At 46.0% G+C, this 18,958-nt stretch overlaps 2 protein-coding genes across 2 annotated transcripts in view; one reads left to right on the forward strand and one right to left on the reverse strand.

Moving 5' to 3' along the window:
- DAPK1 (death associated protein kinase 1) overlaps positions 1 to 18,958 on the forward strand; it is a 551,448-nt gene that overhangs the window by 226,533 nt on the left and 305,957 nt on the right. The gene's annotated exons all lie outside the window — the stretch shown is intronic.
- Positions 7,065 to 17,022, reverse strand: GAS1 (growth arrest specific 1). The gene has a single exon (XM_083403525.1). It carries the CDS (start codon positions 10,203 to 10,205, stop codon positions 9,201 to 9,203), a length of 1,005 nt encoding a protein of 334 aa, XP_083259651.1. The 5' UTR covers positions 10,206 to 17,022; the 3' UTR covers positions 7,065 to 9,200.

Consider the following 18,958-nt stretch of genomic DNA (forward strand, 5'->3'; position numbering starts at 1 on the left):
AGCGGCAGTAGGTGACTTCCTACTGAGCAGGAGAGAGGCAGCGGTGTCTGGCAATAAAAGGATGCTCTGGAAGGTGTCCTGTCTTCCAGGTGCAAAGATTCATGATGTGACAGAGAAGTTACCAATCTTATAAAGCCCACTTACAACCCCTTCCTTCTGATTCATGTGGGTACAAACGATACTGTCAGACACAGCCTTCAACATATAGCAAGGGAGTATGAGACTCGGGTGGCACTGTGGGTTAAACCACAGAGCCTAGGGCTTGCCTATCAGAAGGTCGCCGGTTCGAATCCCCATGACGGGGTGAGCTCCCGTTGTTGGGTCCCTGCTCCTGCCAACCTAGCAGTTCGAAAGCACGTCAAAGTGCAAGTAGATAAATAGGTACCGCTCCGGTGGGAAGGTAAACGGCGTTTCCATGCGCTGCTCTGGTTCGCCAGAAGTGGCTTAGTCATTTTGGCCACATGACCCGGAAGCTGTACGCCGGCTCCCTTGGCCAATAAAGCGAGATGAGCGCCGCAACCCCAGAGTCTGTCACGACTGGACCTAATGGTCAGGGGTCCCTTTACCCTTTACCTTTATGAGACTCTAGGTAGGAAACTTAAAGGCCTTGAGGCATATGTGGTTTCTTCATCACTCCTTTCTGTTGAAGGTCATGGCCCAAGAAAAGAGGAAAATGCTGGAAGTAAACCACTGGCTGCCCAGACAGTGTCACCAGCAAAGGTTTGGCTTCTTGGACCATGATCTTCCACGAGGAAGGATTTCTGGCAAAAGATGGGCTGCACCTCAGAGCAGTTGGCAAGAATGTCTTTGCTAAGAGTCTTGTGTATCTGAGATCAGGAGAGCTTTAAACTAAATCCTAAGCAGGATGGAGACAATATTACAGACAACAGGGAAACACCTGGGATAATAGCTTCAGTGATGCACAGGGAATGAACCAGTGCTACAGAAACCCATTAAAGGGCAGAAAACTACAAGATGGAAGCAGATGGAGGGGATGACGTTTTTGGAGAAGCTGCTAAATTGTGGGCTGGATGAGACTACCATTAGATGCATCTGTAGTTGGGTTGACTGAGAGAACCCAAAGAGTGTTTACTAATGGTTCCTCATCACCCTGGAAAAAAGTGACAAGTAGAGTTCTGTCAGGGTTCTGTCCTGGCCGCGTTATTGTTCAACGTCTTTATAAATGATTTGGATGAAGGAATTGAGGGAACGTTTATCAATTCTGCAGATGACACCAAGCTGTGAGTGGCAACCAATGCCACAGAAGACAAAATCAGGATTCACAATGACCTTAAAATATGCCCTTCTAAGTTCCTTCCAAAGTGCTGCACTTCCCTAAGCACAGAAAAAGACTACACTTTTGGTAAGAATTGTTTACATACAAACACTCGAAAGGTTAGATTCATGTGCTTTTCCATACAGCAGTCAGAAAACACAGGCATTGAAACTTGGCTTAGTTACAGGGGTGAAAGTTCCTGAATTATTGGCCTAGGAACACAAGAACGGCTCATAAAAGCCATGTGGTCTGAGCCTGGAGCAACCAGCTCAGAATCTCTTCACTCGTTGAGCTTCTTTGGTAGACTGAAGGGGAACAGTATCTTTGATTAGCTTCCTCCCAAGATGGGGAACCTAGCTAAGCCTAGCAGGACAGCTTACTCTATGGTGTTAACCCCTTCATGCATTGATTAGACTTAAGCATGTTGGTTATCCCACAATATGAGTGTGTGAGCTAAGCTTTCGTTAACAAAGCCAGTCTTACCTTCAGGCTGTTAAATTGTGTGCACCTAGACTCAGAGAATTGGAGATGGTAACTAGAAGTACACCTGGATTCTTATTTCCTTCTTCCAGATATTAAGCACAGCCTGATCAGGGATAGAAACCTCCTGCATGCAATAAGTATTCCTTACCACTTGTAGCTTCTAATCATCATTCAGCATTTGATCTCATATCTATACTTCTGGTTGTACAGGTGTATGCATTGTTTTAATGCCAATTGATTCTTATTTTCTCTTGTAATTTGCCATTAATATTTCCTTCCTTGATGATAGCAAAATCATCTCTTCCCTTGCAAACAGGTTATTCACACTATGGCAATTTATTGCCTTGACTACTCTTAATTCCAAAACATGTGCTTTCAAATATCTGCTCCCCTCACAATGTTCATCCACTTGTCCTTCTTGGCCATTCTAGTATCATTTACTGCCAGAGGTACCAACTTGAATAAAATATTTTGGGGGCCCAGGTAAGCTCTGCCCCACATAACTGATCACATATTCTGATTTCTTGTCTCTGACATGGCATTTTAAGCTTCATCAAGAACCACCACCACAAATCTATGTTGAATCTTCCTGTTTCTTGCTTTTTCTTTTCCATAGACCTCACCTCTTTTATTTTCATAGCACATTCACTATGGAGGTACTAAAATGGTTAAATTATATTTTCAAAATGTAGCCTATTGTCTTTTATCCAAGCCCACCACAATCCGCATATTGCAAGACTGCAAGTCCATATATTTTATAGAAAGAACTCTGAAGCTTTGCATTTTCTCTTTCAGTTTGGCAGCCTGGGCGTTTATGCATATTTGGGATGAACTTGGTTTTTCATTATCTTCCTATCCAAATCCTTGGAGGCTACTGGGGCTGTAGATGTATGGATTTGTTGAATTGCAGTAAAATGCCATGGACTCATAATAAATCCAGTGAAAGAATGAATTTGAATAAAATGTCTTGTCCCAAACTCTGCTCCTGCATGGCTGCCCGTGTCCCTCAGTTATGCTGTTTAGTAAAGGAGTTTGTAGGTAAACCTCCAAAATATTCTGAAACAAGCTCTCCAGAAACCAAATCTTTCCCACATCCTTCCCTGCAGTTCCTCTTTAAGAGGTGTCAGCATGGCTGAAAGAATGAAGTGGCTCTGCATTGTTTGCCTGAACTATTATGTGCTTAACATTTCCATGACAAAAGTGCCACTCGACTTCTCCCCGATTAATGCAGCTTGAGGGCTCTTGTCCTCCTTTAATAAAACATTGTTGAAATCATTTATTTAGAGTCCCTGGTTACTAGTGGGAGAATGACCATCTTTGTGCCAAAATATAGTGTATACAGTTCACTATTTTGTAGTAGATCATTCCATTATTTGAGAAATTGATTAAATGGATGCCTTACAAAGTATTTATGCTAATAGCGCATTACTTGTGTCATTCAGACAGCCAGTGTGAGGCTTTTCAACTGTCTACCACAACCAATACCTCAAATAAAATACAGTAGGCTTGTATTCGCACATGCTCTCCTTGGGCTGGACTGCTTCTTACCCTGTGTTAACCTCCATGTTAACTATTTCAGTCCTGCAGCATTTGTAAGCAAATGGAGGGAGCCTCTCCCCTCCACACCCCGTGGTCTGTTATTTTGGGCAATCCATATGGGAACATTCTGTACTGCTATGTACTGTGGTATCTGTCAGAAATGATCAAACCGGCTAGGTCTGTGCTCCACAAAACATTTCCCCAGACTGCTCAAAAGCCTTGCTGGATCATGAAATCAAAACCAAGTCTTACTTAAGAAAGAACATTCATCGGCAAAGTCCAGCTTCTACTGTACAAAGGGGACTTCTTGTAGCAGTTGCGTATGAGTCAACCAATGAACATGCCCATGGCTTGATAAGGCCACCTATATTTCCCATTTGAAAACTAGGTGCCCAGGCAGGAATACAGTCATTTGTATTTTGCATGAAATATGGATACCATTGTTGGGTCCGGAAGACACAAGTACTAGGATCACGGCATTTATTTGCTTTTTATTTTTTAAAGAATGCAGTGCTTGATTCTCAGGAAACATAAATTCTTCTGTGCTGCTATTACTTACGTACAGCAAGCTTCTTGTTAATGCGCAGTTCCTTTGAACCATAGAGCATTTCTTGGGAGATACTGTGTGTGATTTTGAAAGCAATAATCTTCATCTTGTGACTTGGAAAAGAGACTGGCTGGAATCAGTGGTTTTGCTTAAGTGCTGTTGCTTTTCAGTCTACTTGATTTGGTATTTGCAATTACTTTCCAGGTGATGTATACTTGCCTGCGTACACTGGTTTATATTGTTAAAAATAAACAGAGACCTTATGTTATGCCTATTGTGATTGTGTACAAAAGCCCCACAGTGCTCTTGGGTGATCAGTGAAGCTTGAATCTCCTTCTATTTACTGTATGGTCACTGTCAGTTCAATGAACTGCCTTCTTGTTCTCCACCATTGTCCCACACTCCCTTAAACATTTGTCACTGAAGTGCCTCCAAAGACAAATAAACTGTCACCGAGAATTCAAACCTGGTAACTGGGAAGAAAGGGGGCACAGGGAGACCCAGTGGATTATTTTACATGAAATTGAAGGGGGGTGGAGAGAGAGCGAGAGAGAAAGAGAGGGAACCTTTCCTTCCCCAACTCATTTTGTCAGAGGTGGGCCGAGGGTTGTAAATATTTTGAAAATCTTGGAAACGTCAAAGGTTTCAGTGTCCTTTCTTGGAAGCACATTGCCCCCCTGGCAAGTCTCACCTGCTTTGCAGAATGCAAAGTCAACTATGGGACCGGAAGGCTTGTGAGAATGCAGTGGCGTAGCGTGGGTTGTCAGCACCCGGGGCAAGGCAAGTAATTTGCGCCCCCCCCCCCCCGCTGCACTGTCCCTCCCCCAGATAGTCCCTCACTCTCTCTCCGCATCGCACCACACACCTGGCACCCTCCCCTCCACAGTGGGCGGCAACCCGGCGGCTCGGATTGGATTCACACAGCTAGCACTGCAGTGAGAGAGAGTGAGTGAGCCAGGTAGGGGCAGAGAGCTGCGAGTGTGAGCGCCCCCCCCCCGATGTTGCGCCCGGTGCGGCCGGCCCCCCCTGCACCCCCCACGCTACGCCACTGTGAGAATGGAAACCAATGTGTCATCTCAGAAATGCTTGAGAAGCAGAAAGGGTGTGTTTGTGCGCGCCTGTGTCCTTTTTGGTACGGACAGTTATTTCTTCAGCGGGGAAAGAGAATCCTCTATAATGCTGCTTACAAGTTTGTTTTTAAAACTCTTTTTAATTGCTATTAAGGAAATGTAAGTTGTGGCAGATGCCAGTGTCTAACAGAGGCATTGCAGTGTTGAAATATGAATATCCCTTCAGGATACAGGCCCATGAATATCTTGAATATCCCTTCAGGATACAGGACCGTGAATTCCTCAATAACCTTGATCCCTTTTTGTTAGTCAGTTATGGATACAGCAGAGAAAGTGCATTTGTGTGCTAATGGCCAACTTCTACATCCAATGCTCCAGGAAATATACTAGAGACATGACACAATTGCATTCCCAACCCAACGCCAAGCTCAGGGTCAATTACTTCAGGCAGCTGCTTTTGACAGGAGCTTCGCTTCTCAAATCAAAGTCTTCTTGTGTCTATTGGAGAAGTTATTTATCAGTCCTTTCCTGTGTTTCTGTATTACTTACTCATTCCTGGATCAGGAATGGACCCTAAACATATTTCCCCACTATCCGGGATGAGTTGGCATTGAATCAGATCCATAAGAGGGGATAAAACACGATTAAAATATGCTTGACCACAATCCAGGAAGAACACCAGATTGCATCCTTAGAGGCCTGCAAACTCAGTAGTTAAGGCATCCAATTCATTTCACTGTTCTTTGTTCTTCACATAAAAGTAACCATTTCAGTTGTAACAATAGGTTTATTCTACCATTCAAGTTAACCTCAGCAACAAATTTAGATCATACTTGCAGAATTGTTATATGGTATCTCAGCTTCCCTGGTGGTGGCTGTTTTTGAAGGTGGAAAACTCGTAAGGTTTTGCGAACTGATGGGAAAATTGAAAAAGCGATCTAGCGAAAATGGTGAAAGGCATGGTGGGAAGAACAGATCTCATATAAGGAAATTGACTGTTTTGCTAATTGCCTCTAAACAAGTAGCAAGCCTGGTTTTTACCTTTGCTCGGGGTTTTAAAAAGCCAAGCGAGTTAACTAAGAAAAAAACGACAGTCCTTGCTGATCTTCTCCCCAACCCCCAGTCAAGGTTTATTTGTTGTGGCTTTTAATCTTCTGACTTGTCTTCCAATCACAGCGTTGAAAAAGAAAAGTTTTAAACAAACAGAAAGGATACAAGATAAATAAACGCTTCTCTTTTTTTAAAAGCAAGTGCCTAGCTTGGCACAGTTCAAGCGCAATCCCCTGGAGGGAGGACTGAGCGCTGTCTTTTGTGTTAATGTTTAAAAGATTTCCAAATGCCGGAGTTTATTCCAACTGCAAACATTTCTATTTACAAGGTCAATTGTATCAGCACTCGAGACAGCTTAAGAGCGTAATTATTTATCTAAGGGCGTTTGAGTGTAGATCAGTAGCTCTGGCAGCAAACCAGCCACCAGCAGGCTGAAAAACAACTGCGCAGGCCAGTATCAGACAAGGGCTTGTCATTGTTGGTCACACATGCTTGTTTATGTCTGCCCTCTTCAGCACCGGAAGGTGAGCTGGTATGCAAAGTGCCCTCAATTCTGCATCAAATGCAAGCATTTGAAGGGTATGCCCCCTTAATGTGTTACTAGCACTCGTGGAATGTGACCTCCTTCAGTAATGAAGGACTGCAAGCAAGAGACTTGTGTACTAGCACAGGGCTTTCTATGAAACTGGCCTTCACTCCTTCAAAGAGGAAGCTGTGGCAACAGCATCATATTTCTGTGGAAAGACGAAAAGCATCACTGGAATTGTCCTCCCCAGCTTTAACTCTACTTCATTGTAGCTAATGCAGCTTAAGACTTATAAATCTACCACTGGGAATGTTTTCAAAGGGGCACTGACTTCTTCCAAGTAATTATTCACTAAAATAGGGCATGCCATTACCAACAGCTACAGAGTGATAGCTAGGATAACCTCCAGTTGCTCATATGCAAGAGAGTCTCTCAGAATTCCATGGGTTTACTTCAGTGTAAGGGTTTTGAGGAATGCAACCATACATTAACTACTTGCATGTGTGTTCCCATTGCCTCTAAACTATCTCAAGAGCAGTGCAGTATCTAAAAAACAACTTCACCAGATATATATTCTTTAAAAATCTCTCTTTACTAATTTACACATAAAAATACACAAGCAATAGATACTTAAGACATGGGACCTTTTCACACATTCTATAAAAATACAATGTTCAAGGCAGCTCAGAGAGGCATTTATACAATTCTACAAAGTTCATCAAGTCTCTCCAAACAATACAGATGTTAACTTCAAATCTATAAAATACACTGTACATTTGATCTAGCATTTTTCCATGGGAATTACTGTTGCTTGTATCCCTTTACATATCAAATGAGATCTGTACCTTTGCAACAAAAGAATAGCAGATGCATTTATCTTGCAATTGGGGTGCATTTAAATCTTTAATTTCTTAAAAAATAAATTATTCCCAAGTATACAATTTATAAATTTCTATATACATGCAAAAACGACTGGTAACAAATCCCAGTTTTAAATACATTTTATATAAGATTTACCAGAGGTCAGCCCCCTGATAGGATTAGAGGCAATATAACTTTTTGCGATGTTTGCAGATACAAGTTCTTGAATTTTAAAAGTGTCTTTTGAAGATGGCAGTGCAGAGCTCTTTTAAGACAATGGTTGCATTGTTCGATGTAGCCAACAAATCAGCATTATTTTTCCTACTAGGTTGAGGCAAGAGAAAATTGCTGATGAATTGTATTGCATTGCAATTCTGAGTGGTGCAAGGGCCACTTTGAACATTATGGGCTAGGGGAATCCTTGGAGGAGAAAGCATGAAAACAATGTGTGAAGTTCACACACACACCTATTTTACTGGAAAGCCACAACTTTAGCTTCCCAGCATACATGCACCATGAAAAAAAAGCATGTGCAATCCTCACACGTGACAAAAATACATGGGGTTTCCATACCTTAACACAGAATAAACTCCCTACCACTAATGTTCAAAACAACCCTGAGAAAAGGTGTTGGAAAACCCTCACATATACTCAAGTCTCCTCCACTCAAGCACACACCCAGTTAACAGGAATCGAAGTTTGCATCTTCTTTTAGGCATCATGATGAATGCTGTGAATGGGAGGAGAGAAAGGACTCCATTTCAAGATGCTGGCTAGCTCTGTAAAGCAGCATTTCTGAAGGCGCTCTAGGGAAGAAGCCTAACTCTTTCTTACCTTCATGTCTACAGCTTGGGGGGGGGGGCAGGGGACGGAGAGCAAACATTTGCTATTTGCAAGTTGGTTTCGTGGTGCGATGACCCACGCTACACATTTATTGTGAATTCATTTTCTTGCTTCTAAGGAGCCAAGTAGCAACAACTTGCATAGTGCAGTGAGGGGTGAATCACGCCTTTCCCCTGACATGGCTGTATGCAGGGGCAAAGTGTGTGGGGGGAAGGGAACAAACCATTATATACACTGCTACTTACTTTCCTGCATGTACAGGGGAAAGGTTAGGAAGCTGCAACTGATAGTGATTTGTACACAGGGAAGAAAGGACTGCACAATCTTTGTATATGACAGGCATATCCAGGTTGCTTCATACAGCCCCACAGGAGGGGGAAATGCCACGAGTAAAACATCTCTAAGGCTGCAGTCCTAAGCACACTTATTTGGACATGCACGGAACGCTTGGAACCAAAAGTAACAAATACCACAATTCTGGGGTCTGATGTACAAACAATGGCTAAACGTTTGCCAAAAAAGGATTCGGATTCAATGGCCTTTCAAATATAATTTTAGAAGTGGGAGGGGGAGAATGCCCAGATATAGAGAAATGAGGACAGGAGGAGGAAGGAGTGACCACAGCGCAAAGAAACCATAACATCCAGCCCAGCATCTGTTCCAACTGAACTAGTCAGGCGAGGCAACAGGGCCCAGTGAGGACACGGAGGGGATCCCCATCAAAACCAAAGGCATACTGGAGGTGCAGAATAAGGCACACTGCTTGAATACAAGGCTCGGGGGGAAGAGAAGAGAGGCCCATCTGCCTGGGGCGAGTTCAGAGTCCCCGGTCTCTGCAGGGCCGCTGCTGGGGGTGAGGCTCTCCTTTCTCCGTGCCCAAGCCCCGTCCTCCCGGAGCCAGGAGAGGAGCCAGGGCCCCGGGGCGAGCGCAGGCTCCTTCCCTCCCTCTCCTCGACCCGGCCCGGCCTCCTCCAGCGCCCCTCAAGAGCGCCGGGCTGGAAATGGCTACGAGAGCAGCAGCAGCAGCAGCAAAATGGAGGCGGTGGCGCCAAGCGTCCAGGGAGCCGCGCGCGGCGGGCAGCCGTCCTTGGGCTTCCTGGGCGAGGCGGCTTCGGAGCCGGCTCCGGCCACGGCCGCCACGTCGTCCAGATCGTCCCTTCCGCGCGGGGCCAGCTCCTCGTCGTACTCCTCTTCCCAGTAGTCGTCCATGGCGCCGTCGGAGGCGCCGCTGCTGCCGGGCCCCACGGCGTCGGCGCCGAAGCAGAGGCGCGCCATGTTCTCCTTGACGGACTCGCAGATGGGCCGCTCGAGGCCGTCGCAGACGCAGTCGTTGAGCAGCAGCGCCTTGGGCACGGCCAGCATGTCCTCGATGACGGCGCGGCAGTCCTCGGTGCAGCGCACGCCGTTGAAGACCTTCCCGCAGTAGGTCATGTAGCGGCCCAGCGCCGCGCTGCAGCGGCTGTCCCAGTCGCAGCGCCGACGCGCCTCCGTGCAGCCGATCACGCCGCCGCCCGCCCCGACGCCGCCTGCTCCACCTCCTCCTCCACCTCCGCTGGTCCGAGGCAGGCAGGGCTCGATGGCGCGCTTGGTGGCGCGGCAGTTCTCGTCCTGGTCGCAATCGCAGTCCTCCAGCGCCGGGCCCCGCCTGGTGTGGTTGAGCTGGATGAGCGCCGAGATGCAGTGGCTCGGGCACCGCCGCCTACTGGACGGCGCCGCAGCCGCCGCCGCTGCAGCAGCGCCCGCGCCGTCCCCCGCGGCCATCAGCACCGGCGCGCACGCCTCGGCGTACTGGTTGTACGCGTAGCTGCAGTCGGGCTCCTCCTGGCACTGCAGCATCGCCTGCCAGCAGATCAAGCGCCGGCCGTCAGCCCCCGGCGGAGGGACAGCGGCGACCAGCAGCAGCAGCAGCCCCAGCCGCGGCACCGCGGAGCCGGGCAGCGGGAGCAGCGCCGCCCGCCAGCGCCGCCCGCCTGCTGCTGCTGCTCCTCCTCCTGGCCGGGCTGCCACCATCGCGGCCGGCGGCAGGACAATCGCGGGCGGGAGGCGGACGACGAGGGCGAGCGGGAGGCGCTGGGGGTGGGGTCGCAGCCGCCGGTGGGAAAGTTGGCCCAAGTCCTGCGCGGTGTGGGCATGAGGGTCCCGCTCATCAATCCATCCGCGCGGCGCCCCGGCTCGGCCTGCGATCCCTCCGTCGGCGGGGAAGCGGCGCCTTTTCTTGCCGCCGCCGCCGCGCGCAGCAGCCTCCGCCCCCTCCTCCTCCCGGGCTGGGGAGGCCGCGAGGCGGTCAGTGGAGCCTGGGGCTGCGGGGCCGGGGGCTCCCTGCTGAGCTCATGCCGCCGCCGCCGCCTCGCTCCCGCCGATCTTCTTTCTTCGCTCTCAGCGCTCGGCGGGCAGCATCGCCGTGCATGCCAGGTCGCTGGGGCAGCCGCCGTCGCCGGGCGCCCGGTGCGCGCCGCGAGCCTCCTTCCTCGCCCGGCGAGCGGGAGGCTGGCTGCACAAGAAAGAGCCGCCCGGCTCGCTCTCTCGCTCTTCCTCACTCCGGGATGCTGCTGCTGCTGCCGCCGCCGAGCCCCGCGAGCCGTTTCTCTCCGGCGGATCCTTCTGCGGAGCTGTTTTCTTTCGCGAGGCTTTAAATACAAAAGTGCCCTCCAAGCTGCCGCCGCCGCCGCTGCAGCAGCAGCAGCGTGCTCTGATCAGCCCTCATTATGCATGCATGGAAAAGCAAACAAACAAAAAAAAATTAGCAACGCTTCTTCTCCTTTTACACATCCCCCCCTCCGCCCGAGCTCCCTGGCTGGCTCGCTCTTTCTCCTTTTCTCCACTTTTTCTTTCCCCCTCCCGTTGCTCGGCCCCTTTTCCTCGCTCTGCGACTTGCTATTGGTCCGGGCTGTTGTTGAAACTCCCCCCCCTCCTTTCTTTTACGATCTGCTGGAGAAAGGGGGAGGGTGCGGGGCGGGGGGCTAGTGGGCAGCTCACATTCAAAGCTTGAAAGGAAAGGCTTAAAGAGATTGACAGCAGCCCCCGAGGAGCCCCTCCTCCCATTTAGGAGGCTTCTCCAGGCAGCGTAACTTGCAGCGCTCTCAAAGCAGAAAGCAGAAACTTTGCAGTTGTTTGCAGCGGGCAGAAAGGGCTGCTGCTCGATTGACGGTTTTGTTTTGTTCCGCTGGCGGGTTTTTTTAGGCAGAACGTTGCTCTGAAAAGTTTCTCCGTGTGGTGGAACCTTGAACCGAACTGAAGGGTTAAAAGGTTCTTCATCATAAATAGGTACACACTTGTTTATTTATACTGGAGAGCTTCCGAAAAGGTGGCTTCCCTGTGAGTTGCTTGGTTGGGAACTTGGAGACAGAAATGAGCCCTCAGAGGATCAGGGATCACACTCTTAAATCCTCTTGACAGGGAGGGAACCTTTCCCTCAAACTTTCACTTAAGACAAGATCCTGGGATTCCACAACCAGAGCATCTGTGGGAGAACCCCTTGCCTACTCCAACTCATTCAAAACACAAATTTGCATTCAAGTTAAGCTTTTGCATATGAACTCCATGGGATGAAGCACATGGATTTAGAGGCAGGGGCAGAAGAAGGGATTCAAACATGTAGATTAACTTGAAACATGTTAAACATTTGTAACCAGGATAACTGTAAAGTTTTGAAAGTGTCTTTCTTAGGGTGAAAAACAGTAACAATTCCTTGAAATCTGTGACAATGCTGAGAAGGAAATAAACCCAACCACTCATGTCTCTTGCTTGGCATTCGTTGCCACCTAGAAAAGTCAAAGGGAAAAAATTAACCTAAGGGATTAAAAACTTTGGCATCAAGAGTGTCCTGCACACAGCCACAGTTGTTTTGTTTTTAGTTTAGTGCTTCCTTAGTTTCAGAGTTTCACAGTCATTTGACCACCAGGGGCATCAGTGTCTACGGCCTGTCAAAGACGGACAATTCTTTCTCTAGGAGACTGTGGCTCCATCTGTCATAAAAATCAAGACTAAAGCTATTTTCCAGAACCAAAAGGAGCTTGGATTTGTGAGATAAATGTTGTCTTAAAATCTCACATTATTATGGAAGTGCCCCAAAATTAGGAGTCAATCTGACAATCTTTTTCGAAGCATTTCCCAGCAGGCATGTGGTTCTGCATCTGTTTTTACACTCAGGAGATGATTCACAGTTTAGAAACTTAAGACTCTGGTCTCTTTCACACAAATTCCCTCTTGTGTAGGAAATAGTGTAAAACTTACACAACTATCTCCCTTGTTTATATGCTGCAGCACATAATTACATTGCACATAAGAGTATAGGTGTGCCATCCTTACACACGACGATGGATGTGTGGTGTTCCTTTACATTTATATATTGCTCTTCCTCCAATGACTTCAGAAGGCACACACGATTCTGCCCCTCCCCATTTTATCACCACAACAACCCTGTGAGGTAGGTTAGGATGAAAGATAGTGACTGGTCCAAGGCCACCCAGCCATCTCTCTGGCTAGTTGGGGCGGCCAGGCATTGAACCAGCTTCTTTGTGTCCCAAGTCCAGCATTCTTAACTTGCCATTCCACACTTGCTTTGGATTCCCATTATTATTCCTTAGACTCAAGGTGAGTTTTGTGGTTTGGTGGGGCTTTTAAATCAGGTCTCCTCAGTTCCAACCCAACACACCAACCACAACACCAGTGGTCCCCAGACTTTTTACTTCCATGGACCTCTTGAAAATCACTAATGGTCTTGGTCGACCACTTAATGGCTTTTCTGCCTGATGTAGCAAATGCACTGTGCTAGATGCTGTTTGATCTATCTGCTGTGCCAGTCATTTACCGTAGATTTGAAAAGGACTTGGATCTTTGCAATTGTCCTTCACAGGATGGAAGCTAGGAGATGATCTGTGCATGCATGTTAATCACTTGATGGCTGCAATGTCAAGTAGTGTATGAATGGATGGGCCTGGCTTTGAGCAAAAGTGCCTTCCCTGCTCCATTTCTGGGCAGAAAAGCTGAGAATACTACAGACAGCTGGAAATTCTCTAACAGATTAAACTGTTTCTGGTGCAATGAGACACTGTGATGGGTGCCAGAGCACACGGAAATGCCATTTACCTTCCCACCGCAGTGGTACCTATTTATCTACTTGTGCTGGTGTGCTTTCGAACTGCTAGGTTGGCAGGAGCTGGGAGGTCACCCCATCACAGCAATTCAAACTGCTGACCTTCAGCAAGCCCCAAAGGTTCAGTGGTTTAGACCACAGCGTCACCCGCGTCCCAACTGACTAATGAAGGCCAGCATCTAGGGACCCAGTGCAGCCTCTGAGATTTATATATCTCATACTTTTGTAGAGTGTGAGACTCCAGCAGGTGAGTGACTATCTTCAAAACACATTTCTACTCTGATTGGTTGTCCTCTTTCAGAGGTAGGTGTCTGTGTATGTGGCTATGCTGCCATCACTGTTGAGAAAGGAAGGTTTATTTTCTCCTTGAATATGAAAATACAAATTCCAGAGAGCAGCACATAAATGCTTACACAAACGGTCTTTAAAGCTCTTCCCAGTCTGTGGGTCTTTTGTCTTCCTAATATATCATATTTGCTTGCTTGGCTGCCTCCTTAAAAATGGGATTGTTATTTATATGAAATGTAAGTATTAAGGAGGGTATTTACCCCATGTATGGTAAACATAGAGATATTGCTCAATTCTTTACTGGATCACTGCTTTATAAACCCTTTCCCAATATAAACTGCAAACTGGACCACACATGTTGCTAAAACAAAGCTACAAACAGAAGAGGAGTCAAATACCCCTTCATTTTTGACTTTACTAACTGCAAGGGTAATTGTTAAGCCAGGGGAGGCAAACCTGTGGCCTTCTGGAAGATATTGGACTCCAGCACCCCTCAGCCTCAAGGATGATAGGGTTTCTAGTTCAGCAAAATTTGGAGGTTCACAGGTTCCCCAACCCTGTGTTAAACAAATACATGGATATCTGTTAATCCATCTACATGGGAGATTTTGCATAACCAAAGAGAAGTGTTAGCCACACACACATTGTTTATATGTACCAGACATTGTAGATAGCATTATTATGGGAGTTATTTCTTTGTGTTCGCAGACAGCTTTGTATATGCAGACAGCTGTTGGATTGTTTTATGCTGTTCTCTAGATCAAGCTTCCTTTTGTGGCTACCAGAGCCACATTGAAAATCTAGAAGTGCTAAAATCAAAATCTAGAAGTGCTGAACTTCCCAGGATGCTGCAAGTTAACCCAGGCTGGACTCATCTTTAGGTGGGTTTCATGGCTGCCACCAAAATCACCCTCCTTCCTTCTTGATGTGCTATCATTGCCTGCTGACTCGTTCAATTTCCTTGTCACTCGCTCTGCCCTTGGCTCCTGCTTGTGGGTGGGGAAATTCAAAGCATGGGGATTTAGAATAACCAACTGTTGGACACGAGGGCGAGAAAATCTAATAGGCACTGCCCCATCCCAACTAGATGGCAAGTGTGAAAGAAAGCAGTGGTTGTTGTCCCCCTGCTGTGGTGCTCTTGAAAAGTTCTTATGTGATGGTTTGTCTTTTTGGAAGGATTAGTTGATTTTTATCTTTGTTTTCGGCTGCTGTGAGTGTCTTCCCTCATGGAAAGACTGGACAGAAGTCTTATAAGAAATGTTGGGTTGGGTCAAGACTTGAGTTAGATCATCACTTGATAATCGCAAACCATATACAGGGCAGTAGGGCTGGGCGTGGCTTGAAGACTGAAGAGGGGAGGAGATACACCCCACCTGCTCCTCCCATGTCCTGGCACACAGCCATGGCGGAGTCCCAAAAGTGTTTTTTCCTCTTCCTATGGTTCCACTTCAAGCATGCTCCCATCCGAGCCTCTTTTGAGGCCAGGCGGTGGAGTGATAAAATAGTGAACATTTGGCTCCTGAAACAAATAATTCTGTGTCTGTGCCACAAGATTAGGATGGTCATGTCCTCTACAGAAGAGTGTCCTCTATTTACAGGGCTATCAAAGGGCAGTCCTGTGTTTGAAGGCGGCCTTTATTTGAAGGGCTGTCTGGTCCAAGTCTGGTTGAAAGATAAAAATCCATAAGAAAGGAAAACAGGCCTTGAAGTTGCCCATCATCACCAGGACAGCAGACCAAGTGGGCATGCAGCTCTCCTGATCACTGTCTTCCCCACTATGGTGATGTGTATATCTTTGCATTTAAACATATACATTAGCATATATACATGTTATACAAATTGGTGACCCCCCCCCCCTTTTGGCAATTCAAAAGTGGCCATCCTAAGCATGATGTTTTAAATATGTAAAACAAACATAACTACAATGGTTTTACGCTTGCAGAAGCTTTTGACTGCTTCATAACTCTGTTTTAAAAGGATTTCTGCTTTAGATTTCTTTTTAAAAAAATATTATAGTAGAGAGAGTACTATTAAACTGCCCCACTGCAAAAGAGACACCTAGATTCTGTTTAGGTTCTCAAAGAGCAAAGTCCAGGGCCTTGACTTGTACACAGCAAATATACAAGTTTAAGGGAAACTGTCATAAAGAGATTTAGACAGCCCACTGCAAATTACTGTCTAGATAACACTTAATCTGTTTATAGATGGTCATGCAAATGACCCCATTTTTTGTGGTATTATTGGATGGGTTTTCTGAGCAGCACCTTTTATAACATTTGCATCAGGGTGCTCCCTTACCTGTGTAGACAATGAGCGGAGAAATGTTCCCTGGTTTGGCTGAGGTTTGGTAATTGCTTGCTATTAAAAAGCCAAAATGTCTGGGAAGAAACTGTGGTGGAAGGAAGCCTTGCGGGGCTTGGCACTCCCTGCAGGAAGGTGGGTATGAGCTTGGCACATAAATAAATCTTTCACTGGGTAACATTTCAAGTGGTTGGAAGGCTTGTCAGGGAAGCATGTAAGGTTCTGGCTTGGAGAGGAATTCTAAGAGGAATTCCCTGGAGGGTCTGTTCCGTCCCTCCTGTGGAGCTTTGAAAGAAGCCACACACTTGAAATGGATTTCCACAGCTGGACACACAAATCTAATAACAAGAGCATAACCTCTGGAGAGTATCTTCCAGGAATCAAGCCCTATTTTCCCCACCCCAGTATCAACTGAGTCAAGTTCCTCTGCAGGTTTAGCTGAGAACCGAATCACACGATAGTTCTTTTTGAACTTGGGACCCTTTTTAAAAAATGCCTATTTCCAGTTTTATCAGCTTAAGGTTTTTTTTATGAAATGATAAGAATCAGAAAACATACATTGCAGCTGTTAGAATATGACAAGATCTCATATTCTGTATAATCTTTCAGACCTCAGAAGAGAAAAGCTTTCCAGTCATAAGACGTTGCCATTTTTTTGCAGAAATGAAGAGATTGATAACCATTCCTAAACCTGAGTTACCCATGTTAGTCTGTAAGTATTGAAGCACCAGTTTTCTGGAGGAGAATTATTTATCTATCAATTGCACAATATTATCTACGCTTTAGTTCATATGCTTGCCTCTACCATGATGTATGTAAGATTAAGTGTGAACCGGGCACTGCATACAAATATTAGATTACACTTCACAGTCTGTTTTCCATCTCCTCTGCCATGATTGGGCCAGTTTGAACAAATGTCTGGAAGTAAGAAAGATCCAGCCCAATCTCATGACTGCTCAATTCAGCCATGCTCCATGCAAACTTGGACACATAATGGAAGATCTCCCCCTTCCTTAGGCTGAATACCTTAGCTGATTTCCACTAGTCTGGATTAGGCCACTGATTTCCACCTGATGGTTTTGAAGGTTTTCACCATGCCACGCCTGCAAGCCTTTTCAATATGCTTGTGTTTCTAATGCTATTGTTTTGTTCGTTGGAAATTTTTTTTGGGGGGGGGGGAGAGATCTTGAGGCACCTTTAACTGTAGTTGTGGAAGAGGGCAATAAAGAACCACAAGGTGATTTTCTTTAAAGAGCACGGTAAGAATTTTTTGCCAAGGTTTGATTTCACCACAGATCTACAACATACTCTCAGGTTTTCAAAATGTTGCTGATGGATAAAAGTGTTATTCCGCTCATTAAGGAGGGCAAGGAAGCTGTTAAACAGTATTGATATGAGCAAATCAGCAATGCTTTATAAGAGCAAGAGTTACCTGAAATGTACCAGTGCACATTTTGTTCGGATGCCTGTGAATGGTTTAAATATACCCCTTGTAAAATGCTTCGGCTCCAGAGCCAAAGGGCACTGCATTGAAAAGGATATGCTGTCCTCCAAGGTGAAATACTCTGAATGCTTGTTTGCTTCATAAAATCATGCCTAAAGCAATACCGTCTTTAGCCTGTTATATATATTGCATTTCATGAGTTGACTCTCAAATTGAATTCACTGCCATCATTTTGTACCAGAGAACATCTTGAAAAAATCAAGCGGCAAATAATGACTGGTTTTTTAAAGGTCAAAAGAAATTGAAGAAAGAGTGAGAGAAGGGAGAAAGGGGGAAAAAAACTCAGAAAAGAACATATTTGGGGAGGGGGAAATCTTCAGGAAGCTGTGAATATTTATTTACTGATATCATCTTTAGAGCCCGAGGGTATTTCCAGGCACAGGCTGCTACAGTTTTCAATAATAATAATAATAATAATAATAATAATAATAATAGTAATAAAGTTTTCAAAACTGGGTTTCATTCCTTATATTTCATACGAAACAGCCTGAGTTCTTTATCTTTTGTGAAACTTTGTGCTTTTTGACCTTCATTATTTTAAGAATGGCAGAGGGATAACCATTGCATAACTTCACACATACTAATGGTACCATTCTAGAAAGAAGAAGAAGAGTTTGGATTTGCTATCCCGCTTTATCACTACCTGAAGGAGTCTCAAAGCGCCTAACATTCTCCTTTCCCTTCCTCCCTAACAAACACTCTGTGAGGTGAGTGGGGCTGGGAGACTTCAAAGAAGTGTGACTGGCCCAAGGTCACCCAGCAGCTGCATGTGGAGGAGCGGGGAAGCGAACCCGGTTCACCAGATTACAAGTCCACCGCTCTTAACCACTACACCACGCTGGCTCTCTATTCTAGAAAGTAGAATAGATGCCACCTGCCCAAGTCAATAAAGGTTGGGTGAGAGGAGCTGCTTATCAAGCTACCTGTAAATTTTCTAGGGCCTCAGATTGTTAAGTGGTTCCTAATTTTCACTTTCAATTTATCTCAGAATAAAGAGACACATTGTCATACTTTCCAACATTCTGCATGAAAATCACCTGTTTCCTTTGGAGCTGATCAGGAGTGACATTAGAGTGATTTAAAGGTGCCAGGGAGCGGGAGAGAGAGGAGTTACACAAGCTTCAGGGGTTTCTGCAGGAATCTTGAAAACTCTGGAAAAAGGAACCCTCCCATGCTAAATTTACAGGCCCAGCTTATTGTGAAAGAGGCTGGCATAAAAGGTAGATTGGACATGAAAGGTTATGGCACTCACTCCAGTTCAATTCAGTTCACTTTCTTTGGGGGAAACTGTTAATCGCAAACAATTATTAGGAAGCAGTGCCTCCAGTCTTAGACAGGTCTGTGCTTGTGTGGTTTTGTTCATGCTATCTTGCAATTGCCTTGTAGTGTTTGCTCCTTGGTATGATCCCATTCCCGTATTTGTACACATCATCTTTTTCACGAGTGGCGCTGTGGTCTTAACCAGTGAGCCTAGGGCTTGCCGATCAGAAGGTCAACGGTTCAAATCCCCGCGGCGGGGTGCGCTCCCGTTGCTCGGTCCCAGCTCCTGCCAACCTAGCAATTCGAAAGCACGTC

This window comes from Podarcis tiliguerta, assembly GCF_965153285.1.
Source record: "Podarcis tiliguerta genome assembly, chromosome: 11".
NCBI lineage: Eukaryota > Metazoa > Chordata > Lepidosauria > Squamata > Lacertidae > Podarcis > Podarcis tiliguerta.

Bases quoted from the DNA above. Each gene is read 5' to 3' on its own strand.
- GAS1 (XM_083403525.1), bottom strand. From the start codon at position 10,205: ATGGTGGCAGCCCGGCCAGGAGGAGGAGCAGCAGCAGCAGGCGGGCGG.